The 21,346-nt window shown below is 43.5% G+C and overlaps 1 protein-coding gene across 1 annotated transcript in view; it reads right to left on the bottom strand.

Annotated features, from left to right (window-relative positions):
- Window positions 1-2,699: 2,699 nt before the first annotated feature.
- EGFLAM (EGF like, fibronectin type III and laminin G domains) overlaps window positions 2,700-21,346 on the bottom strand; it is an 82,691-nt gene continuing 64,044 nt past the window's right edge. The window contains exons 16-23 of the mRNA XM_057364692.1: window positions 17,546-17,657; window positions 16,009-16,125; window positions 13,616-13,796; window positions 9,102-9,180; window positions 8,067-8,210; window positions 5,453-5,536; window positions 4,297-4,400; window positions 2,700-3,774 (exon numbers count right to left, since the gene is read on the bottom strand). Of these exons, the coding sequence (XP_057220675.1) occupies window positions 3,620-3,774; window positions 4,297-4,400; window positions 5,453-5,536; window positions 8,067-8,210; window positions 9,102-9,180; window positions 13,616-13,796; window positions 16,009-16,125; window positions 17,546-17,657 (976 nt within the window). The 3' untranslated portion in view covers window positions 2,700-3,619. The remainder of the gene's footprint in view (window positions 3,775-4,296; window positions 4,401-5,452; window positions 5,537-8,066; window positions 8,211-9,101; window positions 9,181-13,615; window positions 13,797-16,008; window positions 16,126-17,545; window positions 17,658-21,346) is intronic.

Here is a 21,346-nt window from a genome sequence, read left to right as displayed (position 1 = left end):
TACTCCAATGGGCAACTTCCCAACCCTGAGAGCCTCTTCTTCCTCCTGTTCACTTTTTTGCTCCCTGAGGCCAGGCTGGGAGGATTGGGATGGAAATTATCTCCTAGCTGACCACCCAGGAAAAGGCAGTGCAGCAAGGGTTTGCCTACCACAGAAAGCATTGCTAAGCCTCATCTGGCTCTAGATYTCCTTGACTTGCTTTCTTTTTCTTTTTTCCTTATTTTCCTTTAGGATGAAGCCGATTAAACGTAAGTGCTGATTCCCAGTAGCTGGTTCCCAYGGAGATGGAGGAGCAGTGGAGAGCAGTAAGACACACTTTGCCCCGGGCAGAGTGAGGGAGAGCCAGGAGGAAGCTCTGCCCAGCAGCCAGAGCTCAGCACAGAGCCTGACTCAGCCACCAAACCTGGCATCGAGGCAGGAGTTTAGCTCTCCTAAGTGAAATGTTCCATATTATGTGATTAATTTGTAAAATTGGTAAGAAAGATAAGAACTGAAGTTTAAGGAAGGAGATTAGATTGCAAAGAGAGGTATAAGCACTTGTGACTGCGGCATTCAYTGCCGGTTTGCACAGGTACCGGCAGCAAAAGGGACGCAGCTCTGTGAACCCGCAGAACTTCGTTCGGCACTGGGGTCATGCCTAGCGCCTGAGTCAGCCCGAGAAATGAGTAATGTGACTAATAAACATTCCTGGAGACAGCGAGCAGCACATCCAGGCCAGTTCCTGGGAAAATGACTAATCACTCTGCCATGCATTTTCCACCTTTCCTTTCTCCTTCCCTGACCCAGCAGCATTGGGAAAGGCGGTAGAGGGCAAGGGGGCAGAGCGTCCACTTGTGGTCAGATGTTCCTGATTTTCTGGCGCCTTTCTCCTGCTCATCCGCTGGCGTGGAAACCACAGACTCTCTCCCATCCCCAGACTTCACCAGGGAGAGTGGCGATGTAGCTGAGGGATGTTTCTCAGATTATCTTTAAAAGTACGCAGAAAGGATCTTTGGGTTTTGGTTTTTTTTGGGTTTTTTTTTTTTTGTTTTGTTTTTTCCCTTAAACGAATTAAAGCTCTCAGCATCTTTGCTATTGYCGCCTCCACCCGATCCCGGCTCAGCCCGCGCCGCGCAGGGCGATGTCGCCAGCCCCGAGCTCCCGTGCSGTGACCCGCAGCGCTGGAGCCAGGCATTCGGGGAGCTGCCGCTTGCTGCTCTTCTTTTTCCACAACAAAACAACAACAACAACAGAGGTATTTCCTACCCGCTCCCCTCCCTACCCTCCATTTCAAACAGCAGCTTTTGTTTTGGAGAAGCACCGCCTTGTACCAAAACGCCCGGTATTCTGCAGTAAATTATCTTAAAATAGAGACGTCTCCTGCCAGATGTTTGTCTTGGAACTGGTTTGCAAACCCTGTGACAGAAATGAAAGGATGGGAAAGACGAGGCACGTAAGACAGAGTGATACTGTTTGCGGTCCATGGTAGTGCTCTGTCAGCAGCAGCACAACAGGTCCACAGGATTAGGGCACAGCCAGTCAAATCTCCCTGCTCCGTGCCACGTCAGGACAGGTCAATTGGCATCTGGGAGCCCCCTCGGGCTCACATAAAATGTGAGTTTTCCCTCCCAGGCAACCAGTGGTTGAGACGCAGCCCAAGCACTGGCTGTGCCTGGCCACTGCCACAGAGCTGCACTAAGCAGGCAGAAAAACCTTCAGCCCCCAGAGGTTTTCCTTTTCACCCTTTTTCAAACTCTGCGTGTTTTCCTTTTACATCCCAAGGCAGCGAATTCCATTTACTTTCGTTTTAAAGGCACATCYTGATCTTGTATATTTTATCCTGCTTTTTCCCAGCCATGGATGTTTCTCCCTCCCCTTGGGACTCCCCAAGACAAACAAAAYTTTGTTTCTCCTGGGAGGAGAACCATGAATGTCTCCAGCTCTTCTGCAAGCTGCCCATATCTTTTACAGCTTTTTTTTTCTGAAGTGTCATTTGAACAGGGGGCAGAGCACAGGTGCACATTTCCTGACGACACCACCATGTATTTTTCTGTTACTTTCTGTTTATAATAAGCTCTTGCATTTGTTTTTGACCACTGGTACCACATCTACAAGGAGCACAGTATCTTTCACCTACGAGATCAGGGTGTCCCTTCAGCCTGCAGGACAGGAGCAGAGGTGTTCTTGGCAGGTATTTGCCTGTGGCATTATCTAGATTTGCTGTAGGTGGGATGAACCTAGGGAATGTGTTTGAGCTCTAAGGGAGCCAGGAGCACTCTGAGCACAGTAAAAACGCAGCAGAAACCTCCTGWCCCCGATTGGTTTCACTACATCTGGTCCTTTCAGTTCACGGGCATTCAAATGAGCCCCTGAGGTTTGTGCTTCCCCCTCCACRGGCACGTGGCAGGCTGTGGGGTGCCAGTTCAATTCTCTTTGCCCCCCACAAAGGCTCACTCATTCACTTTGAACAAAGAATTAAGGAAGAAAAATCTCCAAATTATGAAATTCTGGACCACTTTCTCAACAGCACTCTGTTTGCCTGCTTAAATTACACTTTGGCAATCAAGGTTGCATAAGTGCTGTTCCAGTGCCTAGAAAACATAACATTTTAAGAGGACTGTGTCCTACCAAGGTCTCTCGCAATACCTTTTCTCATTTCTCTGAAAAAAAAAAAAAAAGTTTCTAATATTTATGAGATTTATAACACCACAGTAGGAAGCRTTTGCTCTTTTTTTCCCTAATCTTTTAATCTGTTTAAGACAGGAAAGCTTCATAATGTACAATTTTAAACTGTCAAAATTTACAGAACAAAAAGAGTCAGATGTAAAACTGGTCATAACTCACAAATATCCCCATTAAAACTGTATAATACAGACATTAAGCCACAGGTCATTTTTCTATTTTTAGGAAAGTGTGCAAAGAGCTAATTGTATAGTACATGTAGATGTTAAAAGTGATGCCATGTAAGCAGGTCTGCTGCTGCTATAAAAAATAGACAAGTATAAAATTACTTCTACAAAATCGGTTCAATGTTTTTGTTGCTTGTAATAAAAAAGTAGACTTGTAAGAACTCTCCTCGTCAACAAACAACAGTATTTTGAAACTAGTCATTGTAACTATTATCCTGTTACACAGGATGAGACATAATTTAGCTGAATCAGAGCTTGGTAAGGAGAACTGCTTGTTCAGGACTTGCATGTGAATGCAGAAACACACGGCCTGATGGTGTATTTGTTGAACAGCACAGGCGCTGTACCACTGCAGGGTGGGGTGACTGCAGGTGTTTCAAGACTGCTTTCTCTGATACTACAAAAAATAAGCTAAGGACCACAACACAGTCATTGAGCTACTCGTTACATCACACTTTGCTGTTTGCACTGATGCACAACCTTTAGCGTTCACTAAACACTTAAGGGGTAGAGGGCACGGTTCATACACAAAATACTTGGTTTCATTTGGTCAGGAAAGGAGAGGAAAGGAAGGGAATGAGAGGGAAAAATGTTCTTTTCTTTTTTTCTGTGTTTCCCTTTGGCTTTGTCACCTTCCCTGATGGCAAACATGGTCCGGCTGCGGAGGACGCTCACGCTCAGCCACACACACAAGCACACGACGGGTCCTCGGCGCCGGGATTCCTCTCTTGTCACTTGGTCCCACACGTGTTGATGTTCTTCCCGTTGGCGGCATCCTCCACCAGCGAGATGTGGTAGTCAGTGGAGAGCGTGAGGTGGGAGATGCAGCCCACCARCCCCCGCAGGTACTGCCGGTTCGTGTGCAGGGCGATCTCCTTCATGCCACCTGCGGGAACGGCAGCTGTCACAAACCCTGCCCCACCGGGGCTGTCTGCTCCTGCTTGTCAGGCTGCTCACCCAGTAATGCCAGCAGCCCTCTGAGCACCCCTCAGAAGGGAGCTTTCATTTACAGGTTCCTCTGTGTTGTTTTAAATAAAGGTTTTAAGCATTTCAAAGTACAGAGGGGATAAGCAGGAGGTAATGAACTGGGATGTTAATTACTCAATGCAGGAATTGTCGCATCAATAAGAGCTGAATAAGCTTGTGCTTAGGYTCGTGCTAAGGTGTGGGGTTTGCAGCTGCCTCTTGCTGTTTCTCTGACAGGAGTGCCATAGGGCATACCATGGTGCTGGTCCCTTCTCACACCAACTCCCCCATCCCACTCAGAGAGGCCTCCTCACAAAAATCAGGCTGTGGAGGACTAGAGGCTGCTGTGTGACACCTCCACGAGGAGTGGGGCAGAGCTGGAAAGCCCTGCCTTGCAGCTGACCTTGCATCTGCATCCTGAACGTGGATAATTAGCACTCACCTACATAGAGATCTCCATTGATATTTAACTGCCTCATCTTCCCAGGGGATTTACCGGTCCTGGCACCATAATCATCCACGGTCACTTTGCCAGACTGTCCATCCCTGAAATGAAAAGCAAACCACTCTGTGCATCCACCTTAGTCAGACAGAAGGAGGAGCAGTGGCATCCTTCACTCACCAGGGGACCAGGGCAGCTCAGAGTTTGTCAGGGCTCAAGATGAAGGCTTGGGACTGGGAAGCCCCACAGATACATTGTGCTATGGCAATCCAGATTTTTCAGGTTTTAGGGTTTCTGTTATAGGGATTAAGATGTCAAAGACCTGCAGTGTGTGGGACACATTTACAGAGCAGAAAGTGCTGGAAAAGAAGCAAATTGGACAGCTAGGGGAGAAGGGAAGGTGGACACATTCTGACCTGTTGCTAAAAATCAAATGTAATATTAAAAGTAAATAGCAGAAGCATCAATAGGAGGAAAAAAAAAAACAGGCAAGCTAAGGTAAAACACACTTCTGGGCAGTTTTGTTTCTTACTAGAGCTATGTTACTTAGAGTCAATAACAGTATTATCAGAAAAGCTACTAGATGGGTTCCTATTTTCACTGAATTTGGTAACAAAGTGTACGAATGTCAGACTGAGATTTCCAGGGAATCAACCTCTCATGAAGAGAAGGATGTGTGCTTGCCCTGCTGGGCACAGTTGCCTCCCATGAGGTAATGAGTCACAAATATGAGTTATATATACACTGCAAGATGTCTGCACCTCCTCCAAATAGAAAAAGTAGGTTTACACTGTCTGTGCTCCAGTGCTTGTGCCAGCCCGCAAAATGCTCACTAGGGAATTTCAAAATGCAGACATTAAAGAAAAATACTCTTAACCCAAATGGTATGGGTTTAATAGAATGTCTGTCACAGCCCCAGAATAGCCCTGCACGACTTTGGCAGCCTGCCTGGAGCTGTGCCGAGTTGGCACTGTCACCTCAAATACAGCAATCTTTATGTACGTCGTCCTGAAACATCCAAGTCGCAAACAGTCCCACTGCTAAGCGACGTGTGAGCATGGAGGCTTGGTGATTCACACCCCAGCAGCACCCAAACATGCCAACCAGCATCTTTCCTGGCTCTTGGGRGCCTCCCAGGTGAATCCTGTCCTCTTACCGCACAGCCTTGACTCTGTGCCACCGGCCRTCGCTGAAGGAGCCGTTCACCGTGATGGACGCGATGCCACTGCCCAAATTGTAGCTGCAATTAAGAAAATTGAAATGTTACTGCCTCTCCTGAAAGGACAGGTTGCCTGCCAAGTTGCTCAGTCATCCTTACTCCCTTTTGGCTCGGATTTTGGGGCAACCAGCAGTCCGTTGGAGTTCCAGCAGCAGTGCCCTTATTTTGCAAAGTCAGTCTCAAGGAGGCAGGAAAACTGCCTCCTGTCCGAGTCAGAGTGGGTACCATCACCACCTTCCCACGGCAGCAAGGAAAGAGCCTCTGCATGGCCATTTGTYCCCAAAGCAGGGGATTGTAAAGGTCAGTGATCTACAGACTTTTGGCCTAATGGGAGACAGCAGTGAAAAGTTGCAAACATGGTTAATAAATAAATTTTCACAAGAGCAAATAAACATATGACGTATTACAGATCTACAAATCATCTGAATTACAGGGAAGTTTGAGACCTGTGATGTTAGAAAAGATGAAGTCCAATAAATAAATGTAGAGGTAATCATGAATCCSTGTTTCAGCTGCCACTCTGATTATTTGTGTTTGCTTTGACTAAAATTGCTCAGCACATATAAAGTCCCCATCATGTTTACACTTCAGGCATCTTAATTTTAGGATCCCTGGAGCTTGGGCCAACCTTAACAAAGGGGAAGTAGATGCTACAGCATGGTGGGCTGTTGGGAGCTCAGGATGAASCAGCCAGAGCCAGCTGCTGATGGACTTCAGCCTGTCCCAAGCAGGAGAGATTAAAGCCAGCATCATTATCCCTTCAAAATAATCTGAACATGGAATGAGCTCATGGCCARGGTAGGATTCTTGGGAACAGCACAGTAACTTGTAAGCCTCCCAGAGCAAACTGGTTGTCCTAAATTTTCTTCCCCAGGGGTTTGAATCTCACGCAAGCACCACCTTTTACCCAGGATGCAGATACCAGTCTAGATCAAAAAAATCAAGAGGATTTGGGTGCTCAGGATTGCATCAAAGTGCTAGACTTTTGATTACCATCCCTAATGAATCCCTCTACAACAGTGAAATAACCTTCTACAGAAGCAGGGAGCAACAGGAAGGATTTACCTCAGCAAGTACATTGTACAGAAAATAAGGCCACAGAAAATGGAAAAGAAAAGGCATGTTTTGGATTTCAAATTGGATCAGAACACAGACATCTAAACTTGGGCTGCCAGAAAATTCTTCTGATCAATTCACAGCCCTGATATTCTCTTGACCTCATCTCTCAAAAGGTGAAAATCTAGCATGAGGATCAACCTTTCTGAAAGACACTTTTTTTCTGCATTTGTCCTTTCACCATCTTCTTTGTTGCTTCCCACCAGTAAGCAGTGATCACCTATGAGAGTTTTATTTTGGAAACTTGATTTCTCAYCTTCCTAAATACATTTGGAAGGTACAAATATTTCAGTAAAATTCAACTAAATTGGTCTAAAGYCTTTGAGTATTTTCATTTCTAGGGAAGAGCAACAGCCCAAATAAAAAATGCATTGTGCTTTGGAAACAGACAGAAGAGAATGGCCGCTTACTATCGTGAATCTTGGRAAGACAATCTCTCCCAAAGACATTTAAAAAAATGAGCTCCTTCTGCAGAGCCAGTTCCTTGTTTATAAAACTAAGGGTTTTTGCTAAGTTAATCACTGATAAATGCTTAAAAGAAATTAATTTAAATAGAAATGAGCATCTTGTCTATACATCCATGGTAGCAAAGAACAGCCAGTTAAGTAAAGTAAAAAATTAGCTTAAATAATAAAATCTCTGCCACTTAATCCACACTGTCTCACTACAATATGCAACAATGATGGCATCTGTAGTTTGCTGTTTGCTGTTTCAGTATTTGTCTTACACAACCTAAAGGAGCACCATGAGGAAAGACATGACTTTCAAAACACAGGAGTCCGAAAAAAGCACCAGGCAAAAACTTTCACAGGGTCTGCCTAGTGTCTGCAAAAGAAAGAGAGGTTCTGGAGCAAGAACCAAACATTTCTCAAAACTCCCCAATTTCACCATTTTGACAGCAGTGTCTCCTCTCAGCAGAGCGATTCTGTGGGTGGTGGCACTAACAGGGTGTGGTGGCAGCTGTGTGTGTGTGTCACAGGGCTGGATATTTGGGGTTTGAGATGGTGGAAGCCCCTCTCCCATATGACCTTCTCTAGCAATGAGTGAGCCCACAGTGAGCACTGACACCACCAGAGCTCATCCTCGATCCGTGCTCCCTCTGCCAGCCCCACCCTGCTCTGCTGARGTGAGATGCCTTCCAGAGGCATGTGGGGGGGCTTACCTACAGTATTCATCCCCTCATAAGGTCACTTCCAGAAATTCATAATAAACCCCCCAAGTTTTAAAAACTGGCAAGGGGGAGGAATKATACAAATCTGGCAGCACATTACCTCATCAACTTACATCCTTTCTCAGACAGCAAATGAACSCATCATTGAACAGAACTTTGAGGACGGGAGCATCTCACACTGTGCCAGGGAACAAGGGCACTGGGTGTGTTGTAGGAACCCCTTTGAGCCCCGTGTGAGGCACAGATAAGGGAGAGAAAGTTCACCTGAATATTAACGCTCCSTCCTGAAGGCCCAGGGAGATGAAATCGCTGTTAGGTCGCATGGGACTGTTTCCCCTCCACATCAAAAGACCTTCCTTCATCGTGGTTTTAAACCTCATGAATACGTTTGTTCTTGTTCCTGAGACCCTGTTTAATGCAGAAGAAGGAAATAACAGTCAAATTGTGACAGTCTTCTTTCAAAAAAGCATAAAAGATGATGCAGCATTTCTTCTCCACTGGTCTGGTGGGTTAGTGTTCTGCAACTCACCTACCTGCTGATGTGTGAAGGATTCTGGTTCACATCCCCATTTCCATCATTTCAGAGCAGGGGAATTGAACTCGTCTCTCTAGAATCCCAAATTCAATAGCTAATAGGTTATTCCAAACAAACAAGATAAAATCCTTTTTCTCCTCAAGCCTAGTGTGAAATCCAGTCCAACAAGCAGATTTTGAGAATGCCCAGCAGATGTGGTGCCCTCTGAAGGCAGTGGAAGAAGCACAAGAAGAGCAAATCAGAAAGGCCCTGAAGGGCAAATCAGAAAGGTGAGAGGTACCAAATGGCTGGTGAGGACACTGTGGGCCCTTCTCTACTCAGTGGCTGAAACATAGGCAGATGAAGGAATTTGTTGAAATGAGCCACAATTTGCTGGAATGTGGGAATGTTCCAGGGTAAAAAGCAGTGAAAAAAAGGTAACTTTGAGGATCTTAATGTTAGACTAAAGCCGGAGTRAAAAAAGTAGTTAAAGACACAGGCTCTGTACTGTTCTTTGCCCTAAGGGAAGAACAAGTCCTTCTCAATGCCAGACAGACGTGTGCTATTTCTTGACAGGCTGCAAGATGCTCAAATGTAACAAACTGAGCCACAAGGATATGCACTTAAAATGGTTTTTTTTTCCTGAAATGTAGAAATATGGCAGAAATACAGCTAAAAATATTATAARTACAGCTTTAAACCATTAAATATATCTTCCCACATTAAGCTCCTAATAGTATAACAGTTGAAAACCAGAATATTTAGTTTTACAGGAGATACATTACCTTTTCAGGATATCTGGATTATCATATGTGAGGTAACTGCGACCAATGAATTGTGGGATTTCGATTGCTTCTGTAATGGCTGAGAAAAAAAAAAAAAAAAAAAAAAAAAAAAAAAAAAGAAGATGAGTGCCAGTTAGCTGAAATGGAAGTGGAAGGGGAAAAAAGAGACAAGACTGTTCTGTTCATTTACTCCTGCAGTGGCTGCTACCTGCCAGTGGCACAGATGAGCTGAACCCACACTGCTTTGCAAAAAGGAACTGCCAGTTTCTACATAAATGTAGGGGCAGTAGTTAAGGGATTTTAAATTGCTGACAGTCCCTGTACTCACAGCCTTCCTGTCGTGGGCCTAATGTATTCCTCCACCACAAATGTTAGTGCAAAAAAAAACCATGAAGTATTGAGAAAACACTGCAAATTTTATCTTTGCCCCCATTTCCACATTCCTTGATTCTCCATGCTGTTCAATGCTCCCTCCTGCCAAAGATATGCATTAACCCCCTTTGTTTATAGGCTAAGAAACTCCTCCCCAGCTCCTGACAGAGCACCATATGCTGAGCACATTGGGGACCTCTCACCCTGCAAAGAGAGGCTGGCACAGCACAACCAGCCCGTGACCTCGCTGTGCTCTCTTTCAGTGTATGTGACTTTGCACAGAGTRGCTGCTGCCTGCTCTGGGGTGCAGAGCAGGGGGAGGATGTCCCCAGAGGGCACTTAGAGGGTGTCCCAGATCACTCTGGGTTATTGGAGGCAACTGAGACTGTGCTAAAGGCTGCAGGGCAGAGGCTGTGGAGCCCCTGGCTATGTAAAACACTGCAGGCCTGCCTCCGGGAGTGTTTCTGTGTCCCCCACATAGCATTTCTTAGGGACTGCCCCAGGTACTCCCGTGTATGGTTGGGGCAGCAGCACACACTGCAGACAGAACTGGGGCTGGTAYACTCAGTATAACTCAGCTGTGTGACATAAATGACTGAGCATTGCTGATCCAGAGCCCTTTGCCAGGCTATGAGCACTGGCCTGAACAGATTTTCTGCTGAGTGAACATCCTACAGTCTGTTGCTGATCTCCCATAATTGACTGCTGCATTAATACAAGCCAGTTGTATAAATTACTTAAAATAGATGCCTTCATCCTATTTTCTTCCTGAGAAATAATCCCTTCAGCCCAGAGCTAATCCCATCTATATAAATTTCAAGCTTTCTAGGGCAAGGATGCTTGCTTTCTTTATGCAACACAGTGTCTGGCTGGGCTTTTAGAGCTCTGTGACACAGATATGCAACAATTGGTGTAGTCTGGCAGCCAGCAACGGCAATATGAAATTTAGCTCTAGGTGCCAAGACTGAGAATTTTAGATAGTGACAAATGACTGTTTTCATCCATAGTGAAATCAGGAAAGCTGCCTAATGTGTCTAAAGAAGCCACTACAGGCCATGTCCAGCCTGCAGCCTGCCAATGCTGCCGAAAGATTGCAAAAGTTGAGTTACACTGGCCAGACATTCCTCATCAGCTCTGACACTTTCTGCTCTGGGCAGCCTCTGAGGGCAGGAGAGCATGAAAGGAGCCCTTGTTCCCCCATCACATCCTGCACTAGAGCCCCACTGCTCTGGCCTTCAGCAGGGAAAGGTGCCCGTGTTGTCCAGCAACCCTTGCCTTTCTTTGCCAGAGTACTAACTAGGATTTCCTCTGTGAAGCTTAGTGGGCATTTACCTCTGCTTACTTTTCATTTGTTTCACTCAATTTGACTGCAGAAAACCAAGCAAATTTTCACAGTACTCGATGCAGGCAGGATTTTTGCAGCTGGAAGGGAGCTGGGCCAGTGAGCAGATCTAGGACGAAACACCCCCATTCTTTGCTCATCACGATTTAGCAGACAAGCACCAAAGCTCTCCTGATGAGCAGGAGTAAGCTCTGAATTGCAGAGAAGCCTGAAGTCACACCACAAAACCTCCAGGACTGGCCCCTCTGCCCTGCAAATACAGGGACCACCTCTACAGCCGCTGTTCTGAGCTTGGCAAGCGTGGATGCTTGAAACATCAACAGCACCATGCTTAAGGAAGGACTATACAACCCCAGAAAATATTTTGGCTCATTAACAGAAACTTGCCAGGCTTAATRGAAACCCAGCATCCAGACAAACACACAATGACAGAGCAGTTTTCACATAATTTGCAGTACTTACTGTTTAGGCAGTAACTTCCACACTCTGCAGTGAGTCAGCACAAAACAAAACAAGAACATTCCGAGTTTATTATTCAAAAGCATTCAAATCTCCTTTAGTCCAATTTCATGCCCACTTTTCTGCAAATGTGTAATCCCCCACCTACCATTTGCATAAGTGATTTCCATCACCTGTGAAGGCATCACTGTTTTTATTACTGGTTTGTCCCAAGGATTTATATTTGCCTGCTCAAAACACACAAAGGTACAGACAGGTGGGGCCAGCACCAAATCCTTCTGCTAGTCCTGCTTCTCAAATCCCAGTGACTCCCCAGGTTTTACCCAGGGATTAGCTCTAGCCAAGGGAAAACAAGAGTTTGYTGTCCTGCTCCATCCTACAGTTAAAGTATAAAATACCTTTAGCACTCCCCACAGCTTGGACAGAAGATATAAAACCTTAGCAATGCCAGCAGAAACTCTATTGAATCCTCAGCTAATGATCCATTACAATATGATTCAATATCTCATATACCTCATACTAGTACTATTTGAGTTTTTAAGTGGTGTGTATAATTTTGAAGCATAAAAGGCAGTCCCTCACGAGCACTTTGCTTTTTAGGGTTTTTTACAGCAGCCTACCACCAAGAAGGAAGGATACAGCATCTTCACCTCACAGCACCTTCTGAGTGCACTGACCAAAAGCCCTGCTGTGAAACAGAAGTGGACACAGGAGAGCATCTCACCTTAACCATGTCTATAAACAAACAGAGACACGGGTAAGGATTATTCTGAGGAATCTGGTTCAGGTTGTTCTCACCAAGGCTGTCAGAGACTGAGGTTCAGGAGAGACCTCCAYGCCCATCTGTACATCTATCAGAAAACGCTTCAATTTTTGGTGGCAGCTGGGGCTGCACAAGTGCAGGGAGTTTGAGCTGCACCTGAACAGGAGCCACAGGTAGAAGGAACAGAAGCCAGGTGACTCATGTTTTGGATACTCAAAAATAATAAAGGCTGGATTCACATAGGAACCAGGATCTGGCTAAATCATAGGTAAAAGGTGTTCCAGACTGGCTCTGAAAGCCTGGACACCCATTGAGGTGGCCACAGGGAGGACAGGCCAGCCAAGTGACAGCATTGCTTGTACCCTGAGCTCAGACACTGCTCCCTGGACTCGGCACAGGCCAGGAGCCCAGCAGAGGGGAAGAGCTGTGGCCCCAGCATTGCACACTAAATGGGCAGGCAGTCACACACCCAGGCTCCAAAGCATTCTATTGACTGTCCCTGGAGACWTGTCAGTACAGCTGCATATACCATCTTGAAGTCAGGAATTTAGCACCCTGCACCTAGAAAGCCAAAATCCCAAATCTCTCCCCTCTCCCTACAAAAAAACCAGGGTAAATGACGTTGTTTCGGCTCTTAGACAGACCACAACAACGTAAGCAAAGGGGCTTCTTGCATTATRTTTTAATATAATGCTTTTGTTCTAAGATATTGTCTGTTTTGAAGAAAAGGCCAATCTATTAATCACAATTTAACCAAAACCACTACATTTAACTTTGAAGTTATGCCTGTGAGAAATGAAGCAGTGGGTGAAGACAATAATGTCAGCCAGCTCTTTTGAACCGAGTTTACTGTTGCATTACAAAACCTTCCCTTGSGAGTTTTTCAAGATCAAGCTCGACAGAAGTGAAACGTCTCCATCTAGTGGAATAACCCAATGCACGCTTTTTAAACACTTTTCATGCAATCTCATACACCCTTCCTGAGTGTAAAATTTGAACTGTTACAGTGTGTCTGTGGAAAAGAGAGTGAGTACATGCGGATGAGTCTATCATCTCCTTGGTGGTCTCCTTCACCCCACCAAGGCAGGATCTCTGCAGATGGTGAARTTACCATCAGAGCAGTCAGTGCTTAGAACATGAGCAGACCTTTCTGTGCATGAGAACAGCGTTTGCAGTCAGCCATATGGGGGATACAATTACCAGGGTTATCCGTGGCTCGTGTTAGGATGTTACACATCTGCTGGCCGGAGGACCCTGGCAGGAATTCCCCCTSTGTGAAGCACTGCACGATTAGGGAGGGGTGTGAAATGTTAGTGCTCAATGCTGCTCACCACGAGCAACCAGATACCAGGCTGCTATCTATGGATCTAAACCCTGTGCTGGGATAACAGTTACCACATTCCTAAATAACACAACTAATTCTTCCCTAGGTACATGGAAGGCACACAGATGCAACGGGAGCTCTGGCATCCGGCATTTCTATTTAAGGGATGTGCACAAGAGCAGTGGCAGGTGCTAAATCTTCCTTATTTTTGTGATCAGCTCCAGATCCTTGGGTTGATATCCAGCCTTTGTTACCTTTCTGGCAGTGCTGGCCATCGAAGCCCAGGGGACAGTCACATTCGTAGCTGTCTTTCTTGGGAACGCAGGTGCCTCCATTTGCACACGGTGAAGTCACACAGGGGTGGGCAGCATTTGCAAGGTTGATTCCAAAAGAGAAATCCTGTTTCACATCAATTGTCCGGTCATTCAAGATAATCTGTGTTTAAAAAAAAAAAAAAAAAAAAAAAAAAAAAAAGGGAAAATACATTGTGAAAACTTCCAAATTCAGAGTATCCTACTGCTAATTAGAAGACTYCCCTGAATGACATCAGGGAAATGTCACTCTCAAAACTTGGCCCAGACACTAATTCTTGTGGGCTTTCCAGTTGCAACTGGAGTTTTCCAACTCATACTGTTGCTCACCCTGATCCACTGGAGACTGATCCTTTTTGTGTCTTGTGAAATGGCCTTAGGCAACCCCTGTATAGAGTGAAGCTGTGTGGAATTCACCAGACTTGTGCCTGAATGCTGGTGCAATGCTCTGCAGCAAAACCGTGAGCTAGGATGGTAAAATTAGATGACCACTGCTGAGGAAAAGCATTTCTGAGATCAGAAAACCCCCAGGAGATGAGTGTTGACAAAAGAAATACCAAGCAGAACAGCTTGTTTTTCAAGTTTTGTTTTGCTTTCTAGTATTCTCATCTTGCCTGAAAGAAGCTAGAGTTAAGATGAATGAAAACCACAAGTAATGAATTCACGAAACAGTTTGTATATAAATGGAAGAGAACCGCTAAATGTTGGGCTTTGTCCAGCATGTCAGCAGCATATGTTCTCCAAAACAGACCAACATTTGTATAATCTCATCTGATATCTCAGCAAGAGAGATTACATGCAGCCACAGCATCTGATCTCAGCTACATCAAAATAAGTGCCTTTTAACAAACAAATAGATGTTAAGGCCAGGAATGAGAAAGGTAATAGTTGCTCTGGTTCCTGAATGTTTTTTACAATGTACCTTAGGAGATCCTGCCYAGAGAAAGGGTTGCATCAAGAGCTACACAACTCTAACAACAGAGAAACATCCAGTCCTGTTATGTGATGGACCAGGAAAGACTTAATTATGTTTTGACCTTCTAACTTTTGACTACGTTATTCCAGAAGTTAACAAGCCCCACCCATAAAAACATGGACTTCGTTTCTGATTTTAAACTTATATTTAGCCTCCAGCCTCATCATGTCTTTTTCTGCATAATTCCAGCACCACCTATCTAAAGAAATCTCATCCTCATGTAGGAACTAGAAGACCACAATAAAGCCACTTCTCAGCCTTATCTGACTAAACAAAATAGATTGTGATATCAGATCTTCCTATACACTGCATATTTCTAGTACTTGGTGATGTTTGAAGCTCTCTTTCTGAATAGTTCTRCAAAATCCTATTATGTGTAAAGCTGGCAACAAAATGTCCCCAGCRCCAAAAGGCAGGCAATACTCTCCCTTGACATCAGATTCATGCCTCTGAGAATTAAATCCAGCTCACTAAGTACATCAAAGAAATAATGGCTCACACTCAGCATCCCCCAATCCTTATCAGTGCCTTTAGCATTACAACCCCTCACCTTGTAATTGCAACCTGCATTAATTGCTCCTAGGCTCTCTGTCTTGCACTCCAAAATGTTTAGTTGTCTAATTCCCAATGATCTCTGTGTGACTGATCTGTTCCCACACTGTTACTCACTGTCCTAATTTTCCTGAACTTCATGTTTTCTGCTGGACAGCTGACAAAGACAGTGAAAAATGTCAGATCAAGTGAAGAAACCATTTACACTGAACTACAATTACTTTTCTGTCATGGAGCAATTGTTAACATAATAAACTGTAGCATTTTTGAATTTTTAAAATAAAAATTACTATTAAACATTTGGTTTTATTTGTTATTTCTTTGCATTAATCTGATGCAATAATTAACTCCTTTAAAACTGTGAGGATTCAGGGCCAACCTTTGAACTTTATCCAAGTTATTTTAAGTATGTTTAGAAAGAACAATGGTAGTTCTGCTTGAACTTTCATTTGATTATTTACTAGAACTGATTATGAATTTACATTTTCTAGAAAAGAACTGCACCCATGCTCAGCTGACCACCTGGGAACATCATCCCTAATGTCTGCCAACAATGGAAAACATCTCCTCCATTCGTGTGCCCTGCAAGARGGGAAAGCACTGAGGTGTGTGTCTCCATTGTGGTAAGAGTGCACCAGGGGGACTTTTCACTGTGAAATAATCATTTAAGCACTTTGTGGTGGGCTTCTGAGGTGAAATCCTCGATTATTTTGAATATTGCCAGTCCAATAAGAGAAGGTTTGCACATAAAGCATGCACCCGATGTRATGGAAACAGATGCCTCCAGTGTGTTTCTCTGGGCACACACCTTCTGGATGCTCCCACTGAAGGGTCTGAGGATCCCAGAGTTCTTCTTCACATCATCATAATTAGGGACTCCACCAATAAATATTTCAGAGCTGCATTTAATCTGCGTAAAAGCCCCCTGCAAGAAACATAGAATAAAGTATTATAAGCCATTGCAGAACACTCTCAACTGACTTTATATTATCCCAGTCAGAAACAGGTGAAAAATCTCAAGTATCTCAAAATGGCATTACTGAAGAAAGAAAGAAAGGCAACTGACTCATTGTGCTTTCTGACTGCACATCTAGCTTTATTTGCAAAGACCTGAAGTACACTGATATAAACCTACAACCAGAATGAGGTTCATAAAGCTGAAATCAGAGCAGAGTTCATGCAGCAGAGACTCATTCAGTATTTCCAGCATCTGACAGATAATTTAGTGTAAGTTATGGGGCCAAATGAGGGAAACATTGAGTTTGCATTAATTACCAGAAGCAGTTGCTCTGGATACCTGATGGGAATATTCAGGGTAGCAGAGTAAACTGAAAGACATTTAACAGCTAAAGACAGAGCAACAGTGTGATTCCAGTCCTGCAGAAGCTTCTGAGCTTTCATGGTTGGCAGGGCAGCTCTCAGCCACCCTCCTCCTGCAGCACTGCACTACAGCACTTAGGACAATAAAAAAGGGAGCGTTCATCTTAACTCATCTATCTAAAGAAGCCTTGAGTGCCCCAGTTTCTCACTCGATTTGTTTCTTGATAGACAACTGGAATATCAATTTATTTAAATTTTGGAAGGAATGTCTAAGCTTTAACTAAAGTTTCCCAGTTTGCCGAGAAGATTGCTATGGGATTTTCCTCCTATGGGATCTGGAGTCTGGTTTTCTGTCTGTACTCTCCATTAGAAAAGACTAAAACATATTTTCAAAGCAGTTCTAGCTTCGGGTTCTTGGGATACAAAAAATACATTTGAATGCTTAGAATTAATATCCTTCTTGGTACAAGCACAATTTCACTTTATTACAAATTCAACTAGGGTCATTTGATGAGCAAAGAACAAAAAAAACAAGTCATCAACTGCCTGAGTATTCCAGCCCTTGCTTTGGTCTGCAAATTACTTTTGCAAGAAAAAAGACAAAGGAACAATTCTCTTCTGGCCTACTTTTCCAGGACAATATTAAGAAAGAGGTAAAAAGAGATTGGGCACATTGTTTTCAGTGTCATACTTCTCCAAATGGCACCCGTCATAGTGCACACGTTGCACAAGAGGCTCAGGCACAAGTACCAAGAAAAGAACATCAGGAAAATACATGACCCAGATGTATCAAAAATGAATCCATCAGGAGCAGGCAGAGCTGGATTTCAGATCCTTCCCTTTGTAGGGATCCTTGTCATCACAGGGAATACCTTATCCAAAAATTCCCAGCTTTGGGCTTAAGAAAACGTTACCCCAATGTTGTTTTAAGTTAATAAGAGCTTTGAGGGCACACTGTGCAGTCTACCRTGCAACTCCTTTGCACTCCAATATCTGCATTCAAGACAAGCCTGCCACAAGCTCACCTCTGCCATCCCTTCCACTGGCTTCTGTTTGTCCACCTGTAGGATACCATTCTTTGCCGTGCGGGACACTCGCAGTTCATGCCACTGACCCAGGCTGACAGGTTCTTCACTCCTGTTTTAAGGGCAAGGAATTTTTCAAGCATTAACACTGYGCCTCTCTGATACTCTGTGATGTTAAAAAAGTTATGTCCTTTGGGATGATGTTCTAAATAAAAAATAAATATCAGCCACTCTGACTCTTCCCTTATAAGGAAACAACAATCTTCTGAGCCCCATCAGCAASGACCATATTTCTAGAGCAAATGAAAAGCACTCTAGTTTTATTTATAAATGAAACACTATCATCAGCACACACTTTAGCTACCTCTGTGCTAGTTTTTCTGCTCAGTCATTTATAAAGTGTGAAAACCAATTTTTGTCTCAGCTGTACATCCTCGTTTCAGTAAAAGCTCCAAACTTAATGGTTGGTCTGGTTGGTCTAGCCCCACATTCTTCATCCTCTTCTAACACAGAACTACTTTGTGTTGGCTTATCAGCTCTATTTATGCATCCTKTTACACACTGACATCTACACACACGCACACGTGCAGCCCGGATGCTGTACATAAAAAGGAAGTAATTAAAATATGATCCTAATGATGTGATGAGATCTTGGCTAGGAGCAATAATCCCCAGTTGTGCGAAGTATTCACCAGTCTCAAAGGAAGCATTTTTAAACAGTTCTTACAATCTTTACTGGCACAGCACTAATATGAATAGCAGCCTGTATAAAGGGTGAAACCACATTCCTCTTCACAAGTTCTATAGATCTTTGTATTTTATTTTCAAATGTCACTTTGCTACACTGGTTAAAGCAYTTTATGTCTACATGAGATGTTGCAGCCTTTCCTCCAGGAGCCCTGGAAATGTGTGTTTGATTGACTGGCCAAGCTGGAAAAATCTGTGTTCGTWAGGACCCCTATGACTTCCTAGCTTCCAGTGCAAAAGTACAGAATCTCTGGGGGTGAAATAATGGTTTGTATTTTCAGGATACATACATTTCAAAATTAACCCTTCCCCCCAATATTTTCAAATTTAAAAAATGGAAAAAGCCCTGTAATTTTACATACTGAATCAATAGCAATTCAACTTCTGATTAAAAAATTATGTAATTTTGGAAAYGAGAAAATAATGGGGTTTTTTCTTAACAATTAACATGAATTTTGAAACCTTTATGTTGTACTTTTTTCAATCCTTCAAATTTTCTTGAAGCTCATTTTTATCTATTTTGATGATATTGGCAATAGCACTTGACACTTTTGAATGACACTTGATCCAGAAAACTGCCATAAAAAATACCATCAAGCAATGCCAGTTATCCTTYTTGTATAGCACCATTTAGGGTTTAACCATCTTGAGAAAATCAATAGCTGACAGAATCTAATCATTTTGAAGAAGCCAGTTTATGCATATAAAGGAACCAGACAGGTTTGGCTACAGAGCAAGTGGCAATACAAACATTATCTCCTCTGCTGCTTAGATCATTATCATGCTAACCCTCCTGCTTTGCTAGATTTAATTACCATCAGGGATGATTAAGCCTTTCAGAGTCATCATTCCAGAGCTGCTAGCTATTTCTTGGAATCATGGGCTTTTTGAAACCAGCATGAGTTTGGTAACACCTTTGAACACTCCTAGCTCTTCATGTGCTGTGGAGCTACTTTTTCCCATGTAAACCAAAGCTTAAAAAATACACCAGATCACAAAGATCTAGATCCTGTGAATGCCCAGCCAAGGGAAATCCTAACACTTTTTCCTCTGAGACATTTCAATGCTCAAATTTTGCATCTCTCCACCTGCTCAGCACCCTTTCTCCCTGTGGAGCCCCCAGAACATGCTGCGCTGCGTCCATCCCAGGATATATCAGCAAAAACACAACCCTCACCAGCATCAGCTCTCCTAYTGCTGCTGCTGACACACATAAATAAACTTGCCTCATCCTAATTATAAAGATATTATGGCAGTTTCCTGGTTATATTATAACATCTAACAGCCTGGTGATCCTGTGGCAGAGGTATCAGGATGAGCAGGGCCACACCCCCATTGAAGACAAGGAGTAGGGAGGAAGCAGTGTGATGAAGGTAGACTTTTATGGGGCCATTGACCAAGCAGGCACAAAACCCAAGGAATATAGCTATTTATCTTATTTAATCAATGACAGAGCTGATGGCAGGATGCGAGTTGCACATGTTATCAAGAAAAAAAGAGCTAACAGGACAACCTGAAAACTTTCAGTGAAGACTGAGGGTCTCATGAGTCTCCCCCATTACCCAGCTATCTCACCCCACTCTTTYCCCCCAGTGTATGTAGCTCAGGCACTAGATGCCTTCCAGCTTGCTCCTCTGCTTTCCAACAGAAAGGGACAATTTCTACTCCYAGGCACATTCTTGTGGCACTTGCCACATTTCATACCCTATATATCAGTTAAACTTCAGTACAAGGTGATTTGAAGTGCTAGAGCATTCTTGGAAGAAAATGAAAAAAATCTACTTTAATATCTTATGTTTACCAGTTACAGGAATTAGAAGGCTGCAATCAGTAGAGATTGAAGTTCGTTGTTGTAAGTAGGGCTATTCTGAGTTGGAGAAAAGGTCTCCAAAATTAGCTATTTCTGCCACTTTTCAGCAACAGAATAGAATAGGGCAAGTATGAAGTGATTCTTCCCTTGATATATCCTCCCAGCTTCTGGCAAATTGTCATTTAGCAATTTCCTGAGTCAGAGGCTACATCCGTACAATTGTGTTTGATCTCCCTCAATGCAGCTTTCTTCAAATTTTTTTTAACCTATTTATAGTTTTGGCGTCTGTAACTTGCTGGGACAATTAGTTTCCAACTTATTTATGTGCTGTCCGAAAAAAAAAGAAACCCAAACCCAAAGAAAAAGGTCTTCTTTTCTTTGGTTCCTTATTTTCTTTGCATATWGAAAAAATACAGAATACTCATTAATCTCCATGCCATTCATAATTTTAAAATCTCTACTTCCACCAAACTCCTTTTCCAGGCTGAAAGGTCCTGCTATATTTGTGGAAGCYGTTTCATGCCCTCTCCTGCATGTCAAAACTACTTTCTCAATTTTGCTAATTTCTTTWGAAATGAAGTGACCAAAATAGCAGCGAGTTTTCAAGACAGGATGCATTGTGGGCTTTAGCAGAGGCATTCTTCCTTATTCCATTCCTAATAATTCTCTGCATTGTACTTAGGTTTCTGTATTTGTCTCTGAAGACTGCTGCTGCTTCCATAGAATTATCCATGACAATTCCAGGATCTTTCTCTGTCTCACAACACTAAAACTGTTTTTCCACAGCTGTGCATTGTCAGGCTCATTATTATTTCGCATTTGCTCCCTTGAAATTTCCTCTCTCATTTTGTCATCTGAATGGGTTTGTTTGCTTGAGTCCTCACTCAGTGTAAAATCAGTACATTTCCCCTAATCACACTATAGTCAAAATTCCTGATGTCCATCCACAGGAATCCTCGGTATGCAAGACTTGCAGACAGTGCACACATTCTGCATAAGCTTTATATAGATAATTTCTATCAGGTCAGCCTGGTCACACTGGCAGCCTCCTGAGCCATATCCCAGATAGTGAGTGCCTCTSTTGAGCCCAGTGCCTTTTCAGAAAACCCAGGAACAGTTTTGCAGTGACATTCAGTTACACAGAGAGAGAGAACAGCATTACTGAGGCATTTCATTGCTTCCATCCTAGACATTAATTTTAGGATGCAATGAGTCATTCTCCAAAGGCCCGTCTGCGAACATGG

The sequence above is a fragment of the Malurus melanocephalus genome, unplaced genomic scaffold (assembly GCF_030028575.1).
Source record: "Malurus melanocephalus ecotype Western Australia unplaced genomic scaffold, MMel_1.1 scaffold_41, whole genome shotgun sequence".
Taxonomy (NCBI): domain Eukaryota; kingdom Metazoa; phylum Chordata; class Aves; order Passeriformes; family Maluridae; genus Malurus; species Malurus melanocephalus.
Note: the sequence above shows the minus strand (reverse complement) of the source record. Positions and strands in the feature narration are given on the sequence as shown.